The 26807-nt window shown below is 40.6% G+C and overlaps 1 protein-coding gene across 1 annotated transcript in view; it reads right to left on the bottom strand.

Moving 5' to 3' along the window:
* The window catches only part of GLP1R (glucagon like peptide 1 receptor), an 89976-nt gene that overhangs the window by 34024 nt on the left and 29145 nt on the right, over window positions 1-26807 (bottom strand). The window contains exons 2-4 of the mRNA XM_048080074.2: window positions 24256-24352; window positions 22900-23010; window positions 282-391 (exon numbers count right to left, since the gene is read on the bottom strand). Of these exons, the coding sequence (XP_047936031.2) occupies window positions 282-391; window positions 22900-23010; window positions 24256-24352 (318 nt within the window). The remainder of the gene's footprint in view (window positions 1-281; window positions 392-22899; window positions 23011-24255; window positions 24353-26807) is intronic.

The raw sequence follows: 26807 nt of genomic DNA on the forward strand, positions 1-26807 counted from the left end.
ATTTGGCCAGGCTTCCCTGCACCATGACAAGGACCATCCAGTTTGCATCTCCTGGTTGTTACACCTACATTTGAACCTGGGCTCATCTACCTCACACATTGTCTTTGCTGAAGGGGAGATGCCTGGTGTCCTGTATTATCAGGGCCATTGAAGTGAGGCACTCATAATGAGTCAAAAGAGATTTTGTTGACAGGGCAAAAATGTGTGGGCATCAATGAATACTTTTGTCCTCTTCTGTTTGGTCCGAATCAACAGCAGCAGCCAGCGGCAGAAACTCTTACCTGGTCTGAGGCCTCGCACTCTGACAGGTTCCTCCAGGGCAGGGTCGAGTTCTCCTTCAGCAGCCACGTCCCCTCAGGGGTGCAAAACCGGTACACCTGCCCGTGCAGCACTGCCAGAAAAAAGAGGGGCCACAGGGTTGGCTGGAGGGGAGCCTGAACGCAGGAAGGCAAGCTGGTGCAACTTTCCTTCCTCCCAGGAACAGGAGCAGCCTGCAATGTTGTGGCTGCAAGGGCAGCGAGCGGCACATGTGCCTGGACAAACACTAACCAACAATGGTCTTAAACAGTTGCTGCTCTCTTTGTGTGTGTTTCACAACAGGTGTACGTTCCAGTTCTCTGAAATATCAGAGTTTAAGACTCACAAATTTTGGAAATGTTGAGCCTCGGCTACAAAATTCACAGGGAAAAGAAAGCACTGAAAGTGTAAAAGTGCTCTTTCTTTTCTGAAATCATGCAGAACAATGAATAGAGGAACCTCAGAGAAAGTATACTAACACTAGCTCCCCAAAATGTAAATGCGTACGCAAACACCTGTGCTATAAAACAAAGCCATAAATCTGCCTAAACTACCCATGCAGTCTTTTTATTCCTTCTGTCTACATGTTTGGATAACAAAATCAGCAATAAATAAAATGCTTTTCGAAAGCAGTTAGCAGCTTGATCTTGTAAAAGCAGGAATGACAAAATGGCTCATAATAAAATTACACCAGACTGAGGCACCAAAATAGGAGTACAAGAGGTGAGGAGAACTCAACCATAGCATATAAAAGGAAAACCTCTCTCTGGTGCTAGAAGTACTGGGGAAGCCTAACAACTCTTACTGATGTACACAAGCAACCTGGATCTGCCCCAATATCAATGCATAGTTAATGGTGACAGTGCTGGAGGCCTTGCAAATGAAGTTCCTTGCTAATTACAGTTCTTACCCATCGAACTGACTTATTCTGGGTTATGAAGCTACACCTCAATAAGCAGTACTGGGTCAATCCCTTCACCAGGGTTGGTCTCAACCAGGACAATGTTGTGAAACAGACACTACAACATTTTATAGTATGAGGAGCTGAGCTAAAATGATTCAACTCAACATGGGTAACAAAACACCTCTGGATTCTGGCTTTTGCTCAATCCTATCTTTGCCTGTTGAAACAGCCTCCCGTTGTCAGCCCCATCATTACTTCCAGACAGAACTCTCTAGAGCTTGACTGTTCTCTTCAATTGGAAGTTCTGGCATTTAACAAAAGTTCAAATATTAAAACTTATTTGAAATTGTAACAACCCAGTAAGTTATTTTCATATTAGCTGACAGCTTGTAATTTGTTCAATAATTCGTTGTCAGTGGTATATTAGTAGTAGGCACTGTAAGTAAAGAATGATGTGTTAAAAACAATCTAGACTTTGATATTCTACTGGGCTGTTTCTAATGAGTATGCTAAATGGCAACCGACAACAGTTTTGATAAACATAGTCTATTTGCTTTTGTAGTTAGTGTATTGAATGCATTTTGAGATAATGTAAAAATAAAGTTATGCCTGGTGGAGGAATTTCCTTACTCTTCAGCATTTCTGTTTGCATATGTTTACACACAAACAGAAGGAGGGACTAGGCCAGTGCATGTAATATACACGCTGACAGCTATTAACAATGTTAAGGATATCTCATGTGATCGAGGATAGCAAATTGGAAACCAACATTTTTTTTTCCATTTAAGATTTACTGGACATCAAATTGAAGCAATCTATCTAAAAATTCTATGCAAAGACAGCTCTAGAAATCAGGAATCAGCAAATATTCTATTACAGAAGCCAATGAAGTTGAAAACCAGTGAGTTAAAAGTCTGGACAGTGATAGGACTCAGAAACTCAGTCTGACTGCCAATGAAATATAACCAAGAAGTGTTACAAGACAAAATTACTATGAGAACAATCTCACACAAAAACAAATTTCACTATATTCCTGAAGAGAGAAAACTTGCTAGATGAGAATTGATTTTTTTTTCCCTAAACATTATCTCACATTCTCTGAAGCTGTGAAACTTTTTCTTTTTAATTATTTCTAACTGTCAAGGTCTAATTAAAATGAAAGCTTCGGCCTTGGTGTATTTATTTTTTCTCCAAATAAATCTGTGACACATTTTAATTCTATTTTTCTTTTTATTGATAACAATTCACTTGAAATAATAAAGAGGAAAATGTATTGTATGCTGAAGCCTGGCACCTATTGGAGAACGGAAAAGTTTAGTGAATGGAAAAGCAAATGGAACATGAAATTTGCCATCAGACAGAAAGACAAGGCAATTCCTTCAGCTATGAAGAAAAACAAATGTCAGTTATCACCATCTTATATAGATTAGATCATCTTGTAACTTAAGTATATGAATTGAATTTTTTCTAATTATGTCACGTAGTTTAAAATTAAAGACTGAAAAGCAGTCAGTTAAGGAAAAAGAATAATGACTTCCCTGAATATATATATTAAAAAAAAAGCATTTTGATTATGTTGAAGCGATTATTTTTGACTATGCTAATGGATCTTTTTGTACAAGATTTCTTTCACCAAAGAAAACCGAACACATTCTTTCATTTGATGAAAGGAGACTAGCCCTGTTAGATCAGCAAGGAGAACTCTTGCCACATTTAGAAGTCAAGAACAAATGGGACTGAGGGCTGCTATGATCTTCTGGGTAGCAGCAAGCCAGCTGCACCAGGCTGTTCTAGCCTCACTGCTTGCTGAAACATCGATGGTCAGTGCAGGACCCAAGGCAACTAAAGATCTGTCTATATTCAGGAAGAGTCTTAAGAAGCAAAAAGATTCAATCAAATCAAAAATCCCAAATAGATGAAACCACACGTGTGAATGGGAGAGTGTATGTATGTTTTGTCTCAGGAATCATTTATGCGAAAGAAAGTGAAGGAAAGGAAAGGAAGGGGAAGGGAACTGAGTCTTTAAGACAGCATTAGGATTCTGGTTGATATGTGGAGAGATGCTCACGAAAGAGCTGAGAGACTATGCAAGCCATGACATAAAGAGGGTGCAGGGGTGATGTATTGGAGGCAAAAAGCTACCCTCAGGAATGGGAAATCAAGTCTCTCCACTGTGGACACAATATTTTCAGTTGTTGCAAAACACCAATTACGTCGCATGACATTAGCGCAGGTTGACTGTAAGGGCCCGGAAGGGTTTGGTGCTGGATACACACTGCACACAAGACCCTTCATCCTCTGCAGTTGGGCACATCCAGCACCAGCACTGTGCAGGACCTGGGAGACAAACCCAGTCAACGGGACACTGGTGTCTTCGCATGCCACATGATCAGCTGCAGGGGTCCCCCAAAAAGGAGGGGCCACAGCCTCATGAGCCCCAGCTTCCATGCATCATGGCTGCTGCAGGGCACACCTTCAGAGCAGACCCTTCCTGGTCCCACCCAGGTTTCTCTCAGTTTCCTAAAAACACAGGGCAACCAGTCGGTGTCAACTGATCCACCTGCCAACAGGCTCCATCATGAGCTGCCACCTTCACTGCTCAGAAACATGAAAAAAGCTTTGTACATGTAACTGAGAGCTCAGAAGAGATGCTACCTTAATTTGATGCCCTTTCCTGGTCGTGCCTCATTGAATAGAGGGGCAGAGAATGGTCTCAGTGCCAGAAACGGCTTTGCTGTATCTGCAAAGTAACCGATAAAAACCTTAAGTGGAGATTTGACATCTTGTTATTAAACGAAATTTTCATTAAAACTGATAACATACAAGCTAAATTCTCAACTTTGCTTAGTGAAAGCAGTTCCAACTAATTTCAAAGGGATCAGGTACATTTTGATCCAAGTACGACAAGTATCTTAAGGAAAGCAAATGGTTTGTATTAAAGGTACTTATGTTTATTGTTGTAAGTATATACAAATACAGTATTCTTACAACAATTTTTCATGTGGGTTTATTATGATTGCCCCTCTGCACAGCTGGTCGTGGCTTTGGATGGTGGAGATTTTAGAATCATAGAATGGTTTGGGTTGGAAGAGACCTTAAAGACCATTTGGTTCCAACCCCCTGCTCTGGGCAAGGACACCTCCCATCAAACCAGGTTGCCCAAAGCCCCATCCAGCCTGGTCTTGAACACCTCCAGGGATGGGGCATCCACAGCTTCTCTGGGCAACATGTTCCAGTGCTTCACCACTCTCATAGTAAAGAATTTCCTCCTAATATCTAATCTAAATCTACCTTTTCAAAGTTTAAAACCATTACTCCTTGTCCTATCTTCAACCTCCTACACCGATAAAAGGACACTATGTGTATGTATCTTCTTTTTGTGTGGGCCTGATCCAAAGCTCTGAAGTCAGCAAGAGTCTCTTGTCCTTTAGCCTTCATATGAAGCCTTTGCTGCAAAAGATCAGTTAATAATACATTCAGAAGCAAACCAACAACGACTTGCTAGAAGATGCCTGTGTGCCATGACAGAAGAGAGGCATGCACACAGCTTTCAGGTCAGCCATTGAGCAGTTTTAGTTTCTTGCTTGCAGGTGGTTTAGTCAGAGATGATTCACGCTTGCCCATGCCTGAATTCTGCAGTGACTCAAGCCCTCTTACCTTTCATGAAGTGCAAATACCAAATGTACAACAATCGGCTTCAGTTTGAACAGATTAGCGTAATGAACAACATTTTTAGAAGGTTTGGGTGGTTACTGCCTCCTTGCTACCCTACAATAACCCTTTCCTATATCATAATGCTTTTCATTATCATACAGTCAATGTTTCAACTCACACCAATTATCACATTCTAGAATTGGCTATCATCTTCCACAACAAAAATAAATAAAAGCTACAGTTACCGTATGGGGAATATGATTTTATTTAACTTGTAAATTAATGCATTCACTGACAAAATTACTCAAACTTTGGAACAGGAGCTTAATGAAGCCAGTTTATTTGAACAGTGTCAATCACACCTCATTAAAATTACATGTTAAAATATGGATTGATGCCTAAAACTCAAACAGGCTTTGTAGACTGATAAAAGACAGAAAGGAGAGGCCAAGAGTTAGCACTGAAGTTAATATCATCATCTACCTTGCTCTCTGACGAGTTTGCAAATCAAAGCAAACATAATGTCTAGCTAAACACTTTTACACATGGGGGAAATACATTATCACATGGCAGAAGGTTCACAAACATTTCCTTACTAGAAATAAAAACAAATTAAATGATTTCTCTGCTTAAAACAACCAACCTGGTCTGCCTTTTATAACATCAGTGTGTCAAGGTCGGTGTGAGATTACTCACCTAACTGTCCCTGAGGATAAACTGGAACATTATTCATTTTAAAAACAAATTACAGCATGTCCTATCCAATCACATTTATTCAGGCAGAGAGAAAAGAGATTGGAAAAAGGACAAGAGACGAAGAGTTTCACCTAGCTGCTGTGTATCAAGTGTTATAGAATCCTCCTCTGTTAATAGCTCTTCTCTATTTCAAGCAGGAGTAAATGTTTAGAAGATAACAATTTTCTCCATAAAACGGAGACTCTGCAGTATATGAGCACCACAAGTCTTCCAGCAGACTGGTTTGTTCTTGAAGTGAGAGAAATGCCCTTTGATGGGGACAGCAGTTTACCTGAACGTAGGAGTCTGTACCTCCCAACAGCCCTGTTCAGTTCTCAAAGGCTGTGACCTGTGCATTACTCACCTTGAAGGAGTCACTGTTGTCTAAAAAAGTTGTCGTGTGTCATGTAGGCACACATGTACAAGACATACCTTGGCATCTTGTACAGCAAACACATCCTAAAACCAAGATTCATGCACTTCCCTGTGAGCATACAGCTTGAAATACGACACGAAGGAGCAGCCTGAACACAAAGCCTCTAGGGAGCAGGAGGAGCTCCAGCCTACACTACTGTCCAAGAACCACATTCATCTAAATGCCCATTTATGCTGGGCTTGCTGCCACAACGTCTGAAATTATATTACCTCAACAAGCAGTTTAACTACAAGTACTTTATTTAGTACCCCTTCCCACTCCTCCTCCTCCCTCATAGAGTATTAGTCATCCCAACTTCTTCGTTTCAGTGATGATAAAGCAATGACAAACAGATATGTCTTGCATTTTGTCTTGGAGGCAGAAAGCTGGTGGTCACTTCAAGTTCTTGCAGCAGGAAGAAACTCATTTTCAATTATATTCTACAGTTTGGGTAAGTGGGGAAACAGACCTGAATATAACATCACTAGCTCCTAACCCAAGAGACCCAAGAACCCCTCCAGCCTCTTTCAGTGTAAATGTAATATAATAAATAAAATAAAATAAAAATACTGCAATGAAAAGAGAGAGTCATGTACCCACCATGCTTCCAAGAGATGGATGCAAGCTTACACAGACCTAACAGATACCTCTAAATGCTGCAAGGGGACATCCAATTAAGCAAGTGCAGGCTATGCCACAGGCTGCACAAGCCCACCCTGCATGCCCAGTAAGTCCTCAGTGCCTGAATCTTGTGCTGTGCTACCAAAAGTGAAGAATCAGAGACTCTGCTCATGGATGTGATGTTTTGCATCACCCAAGGGATACTGCCTGCACATAAATTCTCATTTAAAAATATTAAATTTGGAATTATATTAATGTTACAAAATTAATCATTCAAGAATTAGGAAATGCTAAGCTAAACCTACTTATACATTTTTAAATTCCAGACAATAAAACTGTTTCTACGTATGCAGTCATACTTTTTTTTTCAGAATCCACTGATACCTTCTCCCCCTCCCCCCTTTTTTTCTTCAGGGTGAAGAATAGAGGGGGGTCATTTAATAGATTAGTCCTCTTTACCACTGTGAGACATCAAGTTGTATTTAAATGTACTGCCAACAAATTCAATGTTTTCTTAGACCAGCAATTCAGCTTCCCAATGAACACACAGTGCTAGTTTCTCATATTTGTTCCCAGAGTTCCAAAAATGAAATGCATATTCTAGTCATATATAAAAGCCAGATTTATACAACAAAGAAAATTATGCAGCCACAAAATCTGTTCTGCTTGGACATTCAGTTCTCTTAGTGAAGAGATCATCCTTGCCAGCTCTGCAATATCTTGCCTCACTCAACATAAACTCTCACAGTTAATGAGGCAATGATCTTTCAGAGAAGAGTTCTCTTTACTGCATATCTCACAAACAGATCCATTCTGTATAGTGAAGGAATAAGAAATCTGTGAAGAAGTGATGGAATATAGCTTCATAATTAAAAACTATTTCCATACTGGTTGCCAATAAATGTTGTGTGAGCAAAGTAGACTGCACTAAATCATAAAGTATTCATTAAGTTGTAACCCTATATATCATTAGGTAGGAGTTAATATCTTAAAAACCAAACAAACAAACCATACCATCCTGAAAAACAATACAGACTATTACCCTAAAAGCAATTATACTCTCTAAGCATTTCAGCTGAGTAACTTGTATTGAGAAAGAGCTGTATTGACTATGGAAGACCACACTGAAACCTAACATATCCTTTTGAAATATAGTTTAAAAACCAAGTCATAAAAACGCACGCATGTATGCGTGCATTAGGTTTAATAACGGAGAGTGTTTATGAACTATAAAAGATATATGAATTAACGTAATAAAGGAAGGCTGTTTATGAAAAACAAATCTTTATGATAATGGTACAGCTTTGTGAAGGTTTGGTAAGATACCAAAAAGCACTATTAAAAGTTTTTCTCAGAATAAATAAAAGTGGGTTGAAATAAATTTATTGCACCAACAAACGTGATTGGAAGTTTAATGCATAATAAACTTGTAAAAACACTGCTAAGAGGTTCTGCGTTTCAAAGTTATTGGATCAGTAAGTTAATGTAATTAATAGAAGACATCTCATTAAAGTATGTTAAAGCAAAAAAAAAAAAAGATGCAATAAAAAGTTTTCTTAAAAGGCTGTAAGACAAAACTGAAGGTTTTGCAGAGCAGAGGAAGAGATTCATTTTACTATGGCCATGCTCCAAGAATTTATAAAAATAAGAAAAACTAGCAAACAAAACTTGCATACAGTGAAAGAAAAACAGGCTAAAAGAAAAGAAAACAACTAGGCAAGTCATTAGCATGATGTGTGGTGAGCAAGAAGAAGCAATTTTGAGAAAAACCAACAGATAACTAGTATGTTAAATATGCATAGCTAGGAGGGAGAGGTGAGTAGGCGTGCAAGTAAACAGTTGTTTGATGAAGCTGCTGAGCAAAACAAGAAGCTCCAGAAGACACAGGCTAAAACCAGTGCCAGGCACTGCAAACAAGCTGCCGATTCGTGTCAATAGGACAATCACTGGTATTTAATTATCCTCAAAAACAACAGCATAAGCTAGGATTATTGAATCACTGGCTTTCACCTCTCAATGGACATTGATAAAGATAAACAAACAAAAAAAAAGGAATCCAAACCATCAAACTTCATTTAGAGACAACTATAATTCCACAGGTATTACCCACTACCTACAGGAAGCAAAGAAACTGGATACTTCAAAGCAGAACAAATAAAATGAAGCATCTTGTGCATTTCAGACATTTTTAGAGACATTTTTATTTAACAAGCTGTCCACTCTCACATTGGTTAAAGGTTTATTACCTCTGTATAACTGAGCCTGAAGCTGTAAAGAAAAACTGTATCAACTGGTAAAAGCTTGCTTTCCTATGGAAATAGCTCTTACACTTTCTGCAGACCTGGAGTTATATAGATGCAGGCTGTGTGACCATTATAGGAGGTAGTACAATGCAAAACAAACAAACAAAACAAAACACAATCAACTAGTTCAGGTGTATGAATAAACACAGCCCTTGATTTTACAGCTCAGGACACTGCCCCATGTCATCAAAATATTCACACATTTTGCCATTGGGTTTCTCTGTTACACAACATGGAGATACTGATGTTGATTTCCAGACTCTGTAGCAGACATACCCTAACACTAACACTTGTCTGCCTTCCTTCCCAGCCCTCTTCCTCTTCTCTCTGCCTCCTTTGTCCATCTCCTTTTAGCTGCTGTCACACCATTCCTCTTTCTCCCCCGCTTGCATTCCCCTATTCCTCTCCTTGATTCTCCTCTTCAGCTTTATTCCTCCAACCCTCCCTACTGCTGCAATTGCTTACTCTTGCAGTACTGATCAGAACACCTGTTGCTGACCCTCTCCCTTCATTCTGCATTTTCCTGTTCCTCTCAGCTCTTACTTTGACTTCTTGTTCTCCGGAAACACTGGAGATAAATAAAATGGCACACTGACACCAGCCTCTCTCCTCTTACCTTTTCCCACATCTCCTTTCTCATCAACCTGTTCCTCAACCCTCCTCATCATACCCAAACAGCTCCTCCTACCCCAGCTAAGCAGTGAAGAGGAATGCAATCAAGAAACTCCTTTGCTTTCCATTCTAGAGCCTACTGTGGCCAACAAGGACATAAGAAGTCTATTCTATTGTGTTGAATCTCATTCAAGCAAAGTTTTGCAAAAGCTTTTTTACTAAAACCAAGCTTTTAAGGGAAAAAGCAAATAAGCAAAACAAAACAAAAAGAAGTACCAAGTGATTTCATTATAGAAACCACCATCGCTCCTGTCAAAATTTACTGGAGGTCACTAAAGCTATAGCATTATGTCTGGATTTACCTTTCCTTTACAACTATTCTATATATCGATCTCTCTATTCCAAAGTTGAGATCTACCCTGATCTAAAAATTGGGAATTCTTACACCATTCCATTAGTAATCTTCCTTAAGTTTCGTATTCCATTTTTATTTCCACTATATTTTCATTGCTTGAAAAGTATTTGGATGGACATACAATCTTTTTGACTTAAATTTTTATTTTCCTGCCAAGGTGCAATCCTTTCTTGGAGTATCCACTGCTAATGCTACCTCACATTTTTAAAAGCTTAGAGAGGCTCACTGTCATTCATCATCCACATAACACCAATATTTTCCACATTTTTGCCCGTGCTTCGGTTCTGTTTAAAGGAAATTGTTGATACCCTGCTTCATTAAGCTCCAGGTTTTGCATGTGGAAGCCAGTTTTTTGCTTTCAGAGGAAATATGCTGATGAGCGCTTGATCCTTCTCTTGCCTACTTCACTTCTGCTTTTTCCAATTGTCAGAAAGTAAATTAGTTCCAGAAAGGTCAGATGAATCTGGCCAGACACCAGACACCACTATCATTATTATTGTCATTGAACTATTCAAGTGCCCAGGTTCTCTCATAAACATGCCGTCCAGAAAAACTTCATTCTTATTCACGGAAAATTTAAAGTGATGTATGGGAATACTAACAGTTAACATTTGGAGCATGCTTGAGGAGGATTTGGCGTCCTTTCAAAATTCATAGCAGGGACCAGGGTCTCTGCGGGAAAATCTAGTCTACCACAGAAAACTCTCAAGGGGAAAGTTACCAGCAAGACATTCAAATGGAAAAGGGTAATACAGCAAATAAATAAAACTGTGTACATAATTAACAAGTGCAACCATTGTATAGCTTAGAACATTTTCAAGTTAAAAGTTGTGTTTGTGAATTTGGCGTGAAAGGAAGGATGTTCTATAATTAAACTACTCACATGCAGACACCTTTTAAGTCAGTCCACATTTTTGCTTGACTACTTTGCCAAACAAAAATATGAAAAAATACAGAGTTAATAACTTCAGGAGGCAGACAGCATGATTCTCCTCTACATAAGATATTTACATTTGTAGATATTTAAGCAGATTGAACTACATAAGCATCTTCACCTGAATTCAGCTAAGGTTCTTGGGACAAACAAGTAGCCCTTCAAGTTCACTACCAGAAATATATTTGTTATGTGAGAGAACATGTACAGATTGGATGTAAGATGAGCATTTCCCACCACACAAAGGTGAAGTGCCAGGAATCACAGAAAAAGGAGGCTGTAGGTCACATAGCTCATCTAGCAAGATGTTCTCAACCTATCCAGGTAAGATCAGGCATTCATGGTTTATCCCATTTTTGTGACTTGAAAAAAAAAATAAATCAATACTTTGACTAATTAGCAATGTTTAAGTAAACCAGAAAGATAATAACCTGTTCTCAGCAAGGCATGTAATTACTTAGCATACATAAGTACCATGTTTATTCAGACCCTTAACTACTTAAGTTAACTCTTTGACCACTATAATTAAAAACTGCAAGTTCTTAAGTGTAAGATAATCAGTTTTAAAACAAAAGTAATGGGAAGAAGTGTTTGAGGTCTCTTCCTTTAGAGGGTACTAATACTGTGAACAAATGAAAGTGTGGAGATACTACATACTTTAGTTACACAAGACCTGTAATGACGGCATAGATGAAGTTAAAGAAATTGATGAGCTTAAACCTGTCTGCTGAAGTTAAGCAATCTGCTAGACTAGCATGGGCAAAGCACAGAGGTAGTCCAGTACCTTCCTTGCAGCTGGGTGTGACATTTATTTCTCACTAAAAGGACCTGTTTGCAGTTAGATCAGCTAGGGGCAACTTCTCAAGCAAATACAGAATAAAGCTCAGCTATGCAGAGGTATGCCTTGATATCCTTGACATTTGACACATCTCAAGCAATTACTTTAACAAAACAAAAATATTATACAGTTATAAGCAATAAATAAATAAATAAATAAATAATAATAAAATGCTGGAAAACATGCAGTTTCCTGCCAGCTACTTTATGTCCCACAGATGCAATCACACCTACAGCAAGGGTGTCCAGCCTTTATGTTCAGTTCAGCAGTGCAGAAAAGCACATTCTTCTTAGAGAACCTCAGCTGACCAGGCCTGTACCTGCCATACGAACAACATGCAGCTGTCCCTGTTTTCTGATAGGTGCACTTCAACATTCAGCCATATCAAAAGTCTCCTTCTGTCCCCATCACACGTTTGAAGAGGGACACACATGTTTTGGATGTGGCAGAAGAGGAATCAGAGTGTATACCTTTTCACAGTCCCTAAACGAAGTCTCATAACTCATCCCAGCTGAAAGTTCATGCTCTATTGCATGTACCTCAATCTGAAGTTAAACAGCAATTTATTTAAAAATAAACTTCGTATTTTTAAACAAATAAAATGTAGAATGGCATTGCCACACAGTACACAACAGATGCATGTTAATAATATCTATCTGTTAATGATTTTTAAAATTATTTTTCCCAACAGTCCCTATATCTACCCTTGAGATGAGCAGCATATGTCCTAGAGTTTTCTGGTTTACTACCAGATGGAGACTAGCAAACAGAAACAGAGGTGAACTTGAAAGACTTTTTCTTTTTTTTTTTTAATTTAGCAAACTGAGATTGCCAATTAGCTTGAGACAGTTTTTACTGCAAGAAAGGAAGTATAAATTTTGAATTGCTTAAGGGTTAGCAAATTCAGAGCAGCATCTTTTTCACTGAAAAAAGGTCACACCCCTTTCCAGCATTATGGAGAGCTTTCTGGAAACTTGGTTTTATTGGAGCAAAGAAGAGAAGAAACGTAATAAATGTCTAATCATCTTTACTGTACCCAATATTTGAAGCGAAATTTATTTCCTTCTACATTAAAAGACAAACAGGCAGTTTAGCTATATGCTCACGTAGCTATCTGCTAACTATCTTGATTTTAAAAATATCTCAAACTAGGAAACAGCATGATTAAACAAAAAGTAAGGGAGATTAAACCAGACAAGGTTTAATCTGGTCCCTTGAACCAAATGTTCAAGCCATGAACATATACTGCAAAAACTGTCTAAAGGAAATCTCTCACACAAACTCCTCCTTCCTCAGTTGTACAGCTTTCTGCAGACCCCTCTAGAAAGCAATATATATGGTTTCCTTTGGTCTGCCTTGCACAGACGACAGCAGTGTGTCACTCCCCCAGCATCACTACCAGTGTAAGATCTCACAGACAAAAGCAAGCATAATTTTTCATTCTGCTTCTTGTTTAGGGCACTGTGGCACTTCGATCCCAAGCTCCCCCTGAGTTTGAACAGCACCCAAACACAGGCACCCCAGGGAAAAGGACCAGGGTAGTGGTTCCACTCGTGCAGCACAACAGCAACAAGGCTCCTCTTTCCTTTTTCAGCCCTTCTCCTACGTGGCCCCAAGATCCACAGGTGAATCCCTCAGTTTCCAAACAAAATACTTTTCAAGTCTTATTTTTCTAATGCTCATGAAGCAGGGAATGGGATCTGCAGTATTGCTGTGCATGATGCTATTATAACTGTGTAAGAGGATAAGACATCACAAAGGAGGGAAGTATTAGGGCTTGCTGCATTCGTTATTTAAAAGTAGTAGCCAGGACTAAGCTAGACACTAGTGCAGGTTTGGGATTGTGCAGGCAATACCCATTATCATTGCTGTACCAGAAGAAGTGTTGCCTATACCTCCCAGCCCTTCTTGTAAAAGTGTAACAGGCCTCATGGTTGGACCGGTAACTTATGGCACATGGCAGTTCTGAGGCAATGCCCCATTTCCACCCAAAGCCTCACGCACAGCCTGCACTTATCTAGAGACACACCAAGAAAAGCAGTTCCGTCACCAGAGAGGGAATGGTGAGTGCTGGAGAAACAGCCTCAGACATAAGTAATGGGAGGGAGGGAAACAGGAAAGAGCTGACCTGGATGTGTCCTAGCACCTAAAGGTACTTGGAGCAGCAAACCAGTCTCTGGTCTTCTATACACAATGATTCTGAGGCCCAGAGCCTGGGCCCCTAAACAAACTCACCAACAACATATTTGTTGTCAACACCTCTAAGCGAAGCTCGTTCATGAAATCTTTGTGACTGGGTAAAGCTATTGTGCAAAGTACAGCTGTCCTCTGACTGTGGCCCTACTAGCCAGAGGCAGACACAAGGTTACTACCAGAGATCTTCCAGTGTTCCTGCTAGGTTATTCTTCTGCCAGAGAGACTTTTAGCTCTTTCATGGCACAGACTGAAAAGCTATGCTGTTTACAAGGCTCCCTAAGGTGTACTTTGCCTGATCTTCTGGGAGAACAGAGGAGTAAGTAACACCATTGCAACACATAATGTAGTAAAGGGAAGATAATATAGAAATAAAAGTGAATTATGGGAGAGAAGTGATTAAAACAGATGTTAATGACAACAGAAGATATTAGTTAAAAGGAAAGAATTACAAACTAAGAGAAAGGCGGATCTACAGAGCACATGGGAATTAGAAAGCATTGAGGCCACACGGTCAATGCCAGTTAAAAGTATATGAGCCATTTGGTCCTTTCTCTGGCACAAGAAAAGTTCAGAATTTAATGAAAGGTTGGTGACTCAGTAGTGTTCCAATAGCTCCTGTGTGGTCATGCTGGTGAACTTCATAGTACTACAGAAAAATCATTAGCTCTTATGTCTCCATCAAAGGTTGAAGAACATCCAATGGATACCTGGTGCACTGATTCTGGTTTAATTTTCTCCAAAGAAACACACCCCACACAACTGCTCAAACTGAACTTGGTCACAACAGGACAAAAGTAGGACCATTGTTGATTCAAAATCCACTTGTGCCAGACCAAAATACCAATACAGATACCGCCCAGCAGTTAAGACAATTCAGGTGTCAGATGTCTCATAACTAGAGACATTTTCTAAACAAAAACACCCAAAAAGATGAGAAGATTTTGAGCAGAGATCTGAATAACATTTGTTAATGCATTTTTTTTAATGGGCACTAGTCACTTGAATGTATACTGATTCATATCTACAGCATCTTTAATCTTGCATTTCAATATAGGTTACCTGAGGTTTAAGTTTCCATACAGTCAATACCCACACATACATTCACCACCTCACCTATCCAACTAAAGGTAAATTAGTAATATTTGCTACTGCTATGGTACTAAGCTACACCTGTGTTACACAAGTTTATGGGCAGCCTTTGTGCAGCCCAGGGCATATAGGAGCAACTGATATGTCTACTGTTCACAAAACTCTTGTCTGAAACTAGTACCCCTGGAAGGTTTTTTAATTAAGAAGGATTTAGTACTATTAAACAATAATATATCAGAACCCCAAAGGAGGCATAATTGTAAAATGAATTGTGCAGCTCCAAGGTTTCCAAATCCACACAGTGTTATTGGCAGCTAGCCTTCAATTACAGAAAGGTAACAAGAAAAAGCACACAGCCACTGACAGCAAGTTGAGGTGCCCTCCATCCCTTAAAGGAATACTGCTCCCCTGGGAGCTTTGGACTTTGAGACAGCCACAGCCCAAGCATAACTTGGCAATCTTGATGACTACAATGTGGATAGTAAGATGTGCAAATTTTACCCAATTAAACTTCAGTGGTAGCAGCAACTGAATAGACTTTTCAGGTTTTCACTAAAGGCAAGATTTGGCCCAAGACAAATGCACATATGGGAAAAAAGAGTTTTGACCACAGCAGCCAGAAGTGCGTGAAATTTAGTTTCAACAAGCTTTGGATATGGTCCAAAATCTGTGCTGGAAACTTCACAGAACAAATCCTTTTAGCTACTGCTACTTTTACCCTCCTGCTACTTCAGCATCTCCCCATGATGACCTGCCCAACAGCAGGAGTTGCGTAAGCACAAATAGAAGCAAAACAAAGATCTGGAGTGAAATAGCCCACACAGGTATGAAATTGCTCTAAAGTCTACTGTTTCAAAGACACATAAACAGGTTATTAGAAGTGCAAATATAATCTTGTCTTACCAAAAGCTTTTCTGGTGGAGGAGGGGAACATTACGCATAGATAAAGATAAAGCTTCAGAATTTCACCTCCGGAGGCCTGAACAGAATACTGTTTGACTGCAGGTAGCTTCCCCTCCACCTTCTGTTATCCCCAATGTCCCTGCTCCTCAGTGTTCCAAAGGGCTTCTCCACAACACACACAGACTATTTCGTATGGCTCTAGAGGAACATGGGACTTATGAACTCCTACTCTGTAGTCACAGCCCAGCAGTAACTGGGCTCCTCTTCTACTATACCACCAAACTGTGCCGTAAGAAACATTAGCCACCTACTTTTCATTCCAGTGACAATAGTTTAACCTGCATTGAAACAGAAGCTAGTCTAAACCTCAGTTCTTTTGGCTTCAGTACAATATTGAGTATCTGGATACCTTTAATATCCTTATTTCACAATTCCTTGGTGAGTTAGAGCAATGCTATAACAACCTATTTACGTGAAGTAGATAAATGCTAATACAATTGCAATCACATCAGTCAGGAAACTGACCTGCATGGGAAAACATGACTCAAAGACTGAGGGAAAAAAGCCCACAACATTTCATTTGGGTAGAATTCCCAATCCAGTTTGCTGCACAGCCACACAAATAGATGAGTTTGTTTAGCAACTAGATGTACAAAATAAAGTAGTGAAGCACCACTGGAGAAACATGTAGCATATACAGGTCACATCCTAAAAGCTCATTAACAACTCAATGCCCAGTATTTCACTGGGAGCTACAAAATGAATTCCTATAAGGATTCAGATTTAATTTACTTGCCTGTCACAAAGCAAGCCGATAGCGGTACAGCGATACATGGGTTCAAGCATAAAATCTTGGTCTAATGTTGTGATCTTTCTTCTATCCTATCATCACCAACATATTCTGAGCCTTCCAAGTCCATCCTTGCAGACACTGTGCCAGTACTGAATTTGTCAGGGATGCTGACACACACACTGGGTAACACAACAGGAAAAAGTCAGGCTCAGCACTTCTACAGAGATCTGACACACAAGTGGGACAGTATTGATTTTCTCTGCTGTGTTTTATAGGCTGCCTTTACAAGCAGCACTTTCAAAAAGGGGCAGAAGACAAAAGCTGTAATCACAAAGTGAGTGATGCTGTGAGACAAAACCTTGCAACTGCAGGCATTGCTTAGCACAACAGAAATGCAGGCCCATCGTCCATGGGTTTGTCTTTAGAAAGACTGGTCTTGAGTCTGTGTATGCAAACAAGTCTGAATGGATACAGAGGTCTGAAAATAACTTTTTTTTTCCCCTCTAGTCTTTCATTCATTAAGCAGATTCCCCCCCTACCTATGATTGCTTTTCTATCTTGAGATTAACAAGCAATCTGAAGACCATGTCTGAACAAAGCATTACTGCTGAACCCACCCCCACAAAGCAGGCAGTGATTCAGAAGCTGCCACACTTAGTAAGCAAGAAGAAAGTTGAACCTTGGAGAGCAGCTCTGTGGCAGCAGGTAGAGACGAGAACCTGCTAATATCATGAAGGGCTGGACTAGTGACACAGCACATATTTGCTAGAGTAGGTAAAAAAATATTCTCCAAATCATTTGCAGCTTGCAACCCTGTTGGGCAACCTGCTGAGCTGCATCTGTTGTTGAGGTTTGCAGAAGGGTAATCTCAAGACTGACAACCACTAGGACAAGATAAAGAGTAGGACAGGAACAAGAAAAAAAGCTGTTAAAGGACAAGGTTTGCAAAATTTGTAATTGATCAAGGAGAGCTCCAGCGTTACAAACTTCCCATGTGAATTATTCTCCCCACCTCCTACTCTGGCTCATACCAATGGAAATTTGTAACACTTGACAGTAAATAAGTACAGAATCTCATCATAAAAAATTCAACAGAAAGAATCACAGAATAACCAACATTGGAAGGGGCCTCTGGAGATCTCATAGCATGACCCCTTGCTCACAGCAGGATGAATTAGAGCAGACTGCTCAGGGCCACATCCAGTCAGGCTTGGACTGTCTCCAAGGTTACAATCCAATATCTCTCTGTCTCAGTGTTTGACTGAGTGGTCAGTAAAATAATTACGTTTAAAGGAAATTTCCTGTATTTCAATTTGTGCTCATACAAACTGATAAGATTTCCGCACACACACCCCGGAGCCTTCTCCAGGATGAAGAATCCGAGCTCTCTCAACCTCTACTCATACAAGAGACATTTCAACCCATAATCACCTTCATGTCCAACTGCTGGACTCACCTCAGTATGTCCATGTCTCCTCCATAATGTGGAACCCAGAACTTCACAAAGCATTCCAGCTGTGTCTCATCCCCTAGAGCTGAGGGGATAGAACACCCCCTCAAACAGTCAGTGGTGGTCTTCCTAACAGAGCCCAGGAAGCTGTCGGTCCTCTTTGCCTCAAGGGCATATTGATGGCTTATGTCCAGTTTGGTGTCCACCAAGACCTCCAGGGCCATTTCTGCAGATCTGCTTTCCAGACAGTGCATGCAGTTATTCCTTGTGCCTGAAGAAGGACTTTGCACTTCCTTTAGTGGAACTTCACGGGATTCCTGTCAGCACATTTTTCCAGCCTCTCCAGGTCCTTATGAATAGCAGAACAATCATGTGGTGCATCAGACACTCCCTCACAGTTTTGTCATCTGCAAACTTGCTGAAGGTGCATTCAGTTCCATCATCCAGATCATCAATATAGATGTTAAACAGTATTGGCCCTACTCTCAGTCCCTAGAGCGTAGTAGTCCCCTAGACACTTATCTTCAACAGGACTTTATGCATCTGATCCCAACCCTTTGAGCCTAGTAGAACAGTTTTCATTCCCATCTCATTGTTCACTTGTCTAGTTCACACTTCATCAGTTTGTCAATGACGATGTTATGGGAGATGGTGCCAAAAGCCTTGCTAAAGTCAAGATAAACAACATCCACTGCTCTCCCCTCATCTACTGAGCTAGTCATCTCATCATAGAAAGCTATAAGGTTCATCAAGCACGATTTCACTTTCATAAATCCATACTATTTCCAATCACCTTCTTGTCCTTTATGTATTTGGGAACAATTTCCAGGATTATCTGCTCTGTCACCTTCCAGGGGTGACCACCTATATGTCCCCAGATTATTACACTTCTTGAAAATAGCAGTAAAAATTGCTTTCTACCAGTCTGCCGGAACTTCCCCTAATTGCCGCAACTTTTCAAAGATAATCAAGAGTAGCCTCACAATGACATCAGTCTGCTTGCTTAGCATGCACGGGTTCATCTCATCATGTCCCATAGACTTGCATATATCCGTTTTAAGTGTTATCTAATCTGATCTTCCTCTGCTAAGGATAAGTCCTCATTGCTCCAGACTTTACTGCTGATCTTGAAGGGGGTCTAGGATTGCTGCAGGCAAGTCTTAACAGTAAAGGCCATGGTGAAGAAGGCAGCAAGTAGCTCAGCCACTTCCATGTCCTTTGCCACAAGTTACGCAGTGGATTCACATTTCCTCTCATTGTCCCCTTGCTGTTGCCATTGCTTTAGAAGACCTTTTTTGTTGCTCTTCAACAGATGCTGGATAGGCTTCAGCTTTCGTAAACTTCACTCATGAACGGTCACTGTCTTGCTGACCTCCTAGGTCACCTGTCTCTGTTTTCAACTCTCCTACCCATTTTATGGAAACTGCCAAGTCATAAGAGAGAAGCATTCAACGCTTCCTCCATCTCAGTACCGTATCATAAACAATATTCAACATTGTTTCAGTTTAGTCCCCAGGGGAACTTCCAGGGGGTATGGCATAAAGTTCCACAGTAGACTTTTTATGCATTTGAAAAACTGACTATGAATCAACGGAAGAATAATCTTAAAGAAGCAAGCTTAACTGAAAGCTCTTCATGCTTGATGATGATGTTCACTGAACATGTTTTGAAGGTACTTTCAAAACAAGGTCTCATCTATACATTTTGTCCATTTTCATCATGTGAAGAGAAAGAACCCCTGCAGTCGGTTTTAATTTCTAGGTGGAGGGCTAAGCAAGAACAAGTAATAAGCATGCTTCAGTGATTAGTGGAAGTCACAGGGTGTCAAATTTTCTATTGCTCCACATCTTCCATTATAAAGATGTTACCCCTCCATTATGGCTGTCCATTAGCATTCACTCTGAACATGACTCCACAAGATGTCATGAAAAAAAAGTATCAGGTCATAGTAATCGGGCTCCTAAATTGCCTATCTGGCACTGATACCAACCTTCTTGTTTTGTATTAGACAAAAGAACTCTGTTTCATTCTTATTTCTCCCTGATAAAAGAGATTGAGGCACACATACAGTATGCATAAAAGGGAAATACAGCCAAAGGTACTTTCTGAAGTACTTTTACAATGCTCCCTAGCAAGCTGTATGTTTTTTTCCGAATGATGCTAGTCTTTGACTGAAACAAAACACTATTTTCATGATAATGAATATGTTTTAAACTTATTTTCAAAATATGAGAAATATTGCACTTCCCAATAATTTATTAATCTGCAGTGTTTTGTTAAACCTCCAGCATTGATATTTCAAAAGCAGTTGCAAGTCAAATAACTGTGTCCAGAGTCTTAAAGATTGCAGGTAAACAGGTTTAGAGGAGAGGAGTTTAATCCTGTAAAGAGTTTTAGATATCCAGAAAGATTAGATTTATTGGAAAGAGTTCTGCAGCATCACATACTTTTATGTCAATTAATTGTGAGGTAAATATTGATTCCATACCTTTATAAAACACATTTACCCGTTCTAAACATGCAGTATCTTTACTAAGAATTTGAAGAGGGTAAGCAAACAGCATTTTTACATCAGAGGTTATCAAATTAGCAGTTACTACCACTACAGTTGAGATACAATAAAAAAGATACTCAGAAGTTTGAAATACAGACAATAATATTCACCTAGGAAAATACAGATTGATGTATCTAGAAAAAAAACCCAAACATCACCCCACCACAGATGGGACACAGCAGGAACAAGACAGGAGCAAAAAACTGTCAAAAGGTCATGTCGGAAAGCAGGCAGGAAAAAAGTGGCAACTACATGCCAGTAAGACCCCTGGTGTGCAGGGAAGAGATGATCTCCACTCTTTGTCCCACACCACAGGGATCCTCAACCACTAAACACACAATGGTGGTTCCCATGTCTTCCCTTGAAGCCCTAACAGAAAAGATACAGCAATTCAAAATGAAAATAGGAATCCAGACTCAGCAATTTTGTTTTAGAGATTGCCTCTGAGACAAGCTTGAAGCTAGCCAGGAAATTAAGGGGTCACAACAGTTGACCTGACACTTCACACCCTCCCCCCTACCCCTGGGTTTAAACATCTCTCCTAATCCACAAGAAGTGTTACAGCAGATCATCGAGCATAGAGGGCATCCATGGCAAGTGTCAGCAGAGAGGAGACTGCAGAGGTCTCAGTGAGGAGAGGCCAGGGCCACCCCGTGCTGGACACAGCTGTTTCCAACAGCTCTGCCAAGCCACCAAGCTGGTGGCACCTCTGTGAACACATGTCTAAGAAAGGGCAAAACACTGCACTGGCAACGTAGACTGAGGGAAAGAGCGAGAGAACCAACCCTGTGGACATCAAGGTCTGAGGAGATGGAGGGGGAAGAGGTGTTCCGGGCACTGGAGCAGAGATTCCCCTGGAGCCTGTGGATCCACCACAGTGGATGTGGTTGAGTTGGCCTTGGCTGGCTGTCAGACACACATCCAGTTGCTTTCTCACTCCTCCTCCTCAGCAGGACAGGGGGAGAAAATAAGATGGAAAAGCTCATGGCTAAAGATCAAGACAGTAACTGGGAGAGGTAACAGCCAAAACTGGGACTGGACATTAATAGAGTAGAAACACTGAAAAAAAATTTGTTGTGGTAAAGTGGTAATGGGACAAGGGGTGGAGATCTTCTGTGCATGCAAGTTGTCCACCTTTCTGGTATCATGATATTTTGATTTTGATGTGAGGATTTTTCCTTCCCTTTCAGGCTAACAGCTTAATGAGAAAAACAAAAGCTGTGCATGTAAGCAATGCAAAATGAGGAATTTATTCAATTCTTCACATTGGCAGGCAGATGTCCAGTCACTTCCTGGAAAGCAGGGCCTCAGCACACAAAACAGTTACTTAGAAAGACTAATGCCATAACCATGAGTGCTCCCCGTCCTCCCTCCTCCCTTTTTCCCCAAGCTTTTTTGGCTGAGCACACTGCCATATGACACAAGGTATCCCTTTGGTCACATCAGGTCAGCTGGACTGGCTTTTTCACCTCTTCCTCTCCCCCTCACCAATGCCAGCAGAGCAGGTGCAGGGTAGGAGAGAAAGCCTCAATACTGTGCAAATCCTGTTCTGCAATAGCTAAAACACTGGTGCATTATCTATGCTGTTTCAGCTACAGATGCAAATAAAAGCACCATGCAGGCTGCTATGAAGAAAGTTTCCTCCAACCCAGTCAGACACAGTGCAGTCTCCATGCCTTATTCCTTAGTATTTGACATTGTCTTTTAGAGAAACTCTCTGCCATCATCTATACTTTCACCTTACAGTATTCTGACAAAAAACTGTCTCTGGAAGCAACATGAAACACCTTTCACTTTAAACCTTTTTGTCTATACCTACTAGAGGAGGACCTAACTTCTAGCTTTGCTGTTATCTCAGTTTTCAAACTGTACCATTATTACTGTTAGCTACTCTTCACCAACAGGCATCCTGGTACTATTTTATTAATAGTCACTACCCCTCAAACAACAAAAGCAGATGATAGCACAGAAATCCAAGCTAAATTCAGCCCTTAAAAACTGTCTCTTCTCTCATTTCCTCCTGTTAGATGGACATAAATAATGTATTTTACTGAGCCCCATTCCTATCTTTGTATTACAGAGAACTGACTGCACTTGTGGCTGCTAAAGCTAGTTTTATCCTTTCAAATATTGTATAAGTAAAGCAGGGTTGATTTAAAGCTGTGCTTATAAGGGAGGGCTCTTACCTGTGTTAGCCCACGGTAAATATGAGGGGCAGCTGACATTCACATAAGTGCCAGGTAATCCATCAGGCCAGCAAGCATAGTTGTCAAATGTTCTGTTGCAGAACTTGCCTTCTGCAGAGAGATGGAAGAGAGGATTATGTCACTGCCCTGCATTAATAGTGCAATGAGGAAAAGGCTGAAGAGCAAGAGATCAGATGAGCATGTGCATTTAAGCCATAATAGTATTACACAATTAAACTTTGGAGTTAAAAACTTTTGGACAAATGTGTCTCACTTAGCCCTACACAACAGGAAAGTTGAAAAAATTAGTTGACTAAGTTGAAGGACAAGAAAGGCAGATCAATATTGGTCCATTCCTATCTTTTCACTTTTACACCCTCCTATGTCTCAGCTGGATTTAAAATCATCTTTACTGTGAATATTGTAGATAACCATTCCTGAGAACTGGCTCAGAGTCATGCAGTTGGAAAGTCTAGCCTAATACATAGATCCATCAACAAAATTGCCACACACAACCATAACTTTGCATTACAGCTTAATCAACATGAGAATACTTCAACTTCAGATTTATTAAACTGTCATTCTTAGAGGGCAGCATTCAACCGCTCAGCAGGGTAATAGAGCAGAGGGAGATAAATGTTTCCTGGCTATTGTTGTCATCAGCTACTGCTCTCACTCTGCCATAATATAGTTAAGAGAAGGAAAATTAACAGTTTTGAAATAATTCTTCACAGACATAACTTTAGACCCATTCATCTCTTCCAGTGTGTCACAAAAGCACTGAAGCATAGAAGTGCCCATACTGTGCCCAGTTGTGAGCATCACTGACAAGTCACCGGTGTCCTCTAAACATTACAGTGCTGGCACACCACAGCTGCTCTCAGCGCATTACAGGAGTTCAACTGCTAAGACATGCTGCATTCTCATTTGCTCTATTCTCTCATTTGCTTTTGTTGTTATAAAATCCATTTCAGCATTTTACAATGCTCAACATAATTTATACTGCTAGATCAACATGGTCCTGGATTTCCTAATACTTGTACTCTCCTAGCCCTGACCCCCTACAAAAGTTGCAGGAGTATTGTATTAGTGTGCTACTTTGATACACTACAACAACCACTTGCCACTCTTACAAGACACTCTGCACCCGAATATTAACATCTTCACAATGAAATTCTTTTACAAAATGCTTCCTTTCAATAGACGGAAGAGTCCCACAGAGATCAGGCTGAAGCAAATGTGATAAAGAAGAGACTGGACAATAAGCTGGAGAAGTCTTTTCAAGTTCACAATCACTCCCTTGCTACTGTTATCATGAATTTTAATAATACATCCTATCCTACCAAGGAAGCTTACCTGCTGCAATGGGGGGTGCCTCATACAAGTATTTCAGGCATTGGCGCTGGTACTCCCTCCACTTCTGCATAACACCAGAGAGGGATCCATCTGAACTCTGAAATTGAAATCATGAGTCTCAGACATTGTGGAGATTTACATGCTATTTTTCATGCAGCCTAAGTAGGTGGGTGTGAAGACACCAAAACAGCACTGCTTATGATAAATGTTGCAAGATGTTGTTATGTGTTTAATTGCAACTAAATAAATCACTTTCTATTTGTACTATACAGAACTGGAGGAAAAATAAAACAAAATAAAAACAGCTATGCTGTGCCCTCAGCAAGACCCAAATTAAGTTAGCTTTGCCATCTCAGAAGATAGAATGGTTTGAATTGGAAGGAACCTCAGAGATCACCTAGTTCCAGTCCCCCTTCCATTACACCAGGTTGCCTAAAGCCCCATCCAACGTGGCCTTGAACACCTTCAGGGATGGGGCATCCACAGCTTCTCTGGGCAACCTGTGCCAGTGCCTCACCAATGCTTGGAATTGCCTTGACTAAGGTCCTTGCACTTGGCCTTGTTGAACTTCATGAGGTTCACATGGGCTCAATGTCTCAATCCTGTCGAGGTCCCTCTGGATGGTATATCTTCCCTCCAGCATATCAACCGCACCACTCAACTTGGTGTCACCCACAGACTTGCTGAGGGTGCACTTAAATTTCACTGCCCATGTCACTTACAAACATGTTAAATAATACCAGTCCCAATACAGACTTCTGAGAAACACAACTTACCACTGATCTCCACTTGGGCATCAAGCCACTGACCACAACTTTGAGTGTGACCATCCAGCCAATTCCTTACCCAAGTGGTCCATCCATCATGTCTCTCCAATTTAGAGAGAAGGATGTCGTGCAGGACAGTGTCAAATGCTTTGCACAAGCCCAGGCAGATTACATTAGTTGCCCTTCCCTTACACACAAACATTGTAACCCTATCATAGAAGGCCACCAAATTTGTCAGGCGTGATTTTTTTTTGCCGTTAGTGAAGCCATGCTGGTTGTCATCTTTGTTCTGTGTGTGCCTTAGCATAGTTTCCAAGAGCATAGCTCCTGAATTTTGCTGGGTACAGAGGGTGGGACTAACTGGCCCGTAGTTCTGTCTTCCCTTGCCCCTCCCTCCCCCCCCCCTTTTTAAAATGGGGGCTGTTTCCCCTTTTCTAGTCAGTGGGAACTTCAGGCTGCCACAGCTTTTCAGATATGATTTATAGCACCTTAGCAACTTCATCTGATAGTTCACTCAGGACCTTCAGATTCATCCTATCAGGTCCCATGGACTTGTGCATTTTCAGGTTCCTTAGTCTCAAACCTGATCTACTATGGGTGCTTCTTCATTCTCCTAGTCTCTACCTTTGGATTTTGTGAATTGAGTGGTGTGGCTAGAGCGGTTATTGGTGAAAACTGAGACAAAAAAGTTATTGAGTAACAGCCTTCTCTGTGTTCCAGGTAACTGGGTCTCTCATTTCTTTCAGCAGAGGGGCCCCACGCTTCCCCTAGTCTTCTTTTTAATCACTGATATACTTGTAGAAGCATTTCTTGTTGCTTTTGACATCCTTGGCCAGGATGTCAAATTCTATCTGGGCTTTAGCTTCCCTAGATGTGCCCCAACTGTGAGATTTATTACCTCATGAAAAGACAGGGACAGAAGCAAGACCTCTTAGAAAAAAGTTTATTTCCAAAAGCAATGCTTGTGCTAGCCTATAAATGAGACCAAGTAAATTCACTATATTCAGCTGATATTCCCCAAGCACTATTCCAGAACACGGAAGAGAGCTTTTCCAGCTCAGTTTTCCTCCCATGAACAACAGCTTTCCATACACCCCCAGCATATTTTCCTGAAGCCACAGAAAGAGCAGGGACCTCCTTTTGGCACAGTTTGGCAGGCTGCAGATTACAGTGTCGCATTCCCCAAGTACCAAGGGGCAGGAGGAGTACGCACAGACTCTGCATAAGCACAAGTGAAGCCAGCTGTTGTTAAACTACAGAACGTAGTGCTGGTTGCTCACTGAACCCTAACAGGTGCCTCACCTGGCTCACAGAGGCCCAAGCTTATCTGCTGCATTTAAGTAAAAAGACAGCAGCTCTCCTCTGCCTGTATTTATGTAAACTGAATTACAAATGTAAGGATTACCAGGCTGTACGCGATCGATAAAGTAGCTAACTCAGCATTCCTATCCCAGAGAAAAGCCCAGCATGGATGTCTCAGACATAAGCCTAACAGCATGAACCAAATGGTACAACACTAATAGTGAGTGGAGGAAAAGTCATTTAATCCCAGCTGTTGATCAGTTTATGAAGTGAAGCGTGAGGGTTAATAATCCTTGTAATTCTATTCTCACAGCTTCAACTGCTAATTTTTGTTTTTCTTTGTGCTCCTAAACTTTTTTTTTTTTCAGATGGTTAGAAAAAACAGGGCCTGGGAAGGGTTGTTTAAAACCATGTTGTCATTTTAAACTTACACCACATTTCAGGAAAGGCAAACTGAATGCTGTCCACTACAACTAATGTGAC

This window comes from Anser cygnoides, chromosome 3 (genome assembly GCF_040182565.1).
Source record: "Anser cygnoides isolate HZ-2024a breed goose chromosome 3, Taihu_goose_T2T_genome, whole genome shotgun sequence".
Classification (NCBI taxonomy): domain Eukaryota; kingdom Metazoa; phylum Chordata; class Aves; order Anseriformes; family Anatidae; genus Anser; species Anser cygnoides.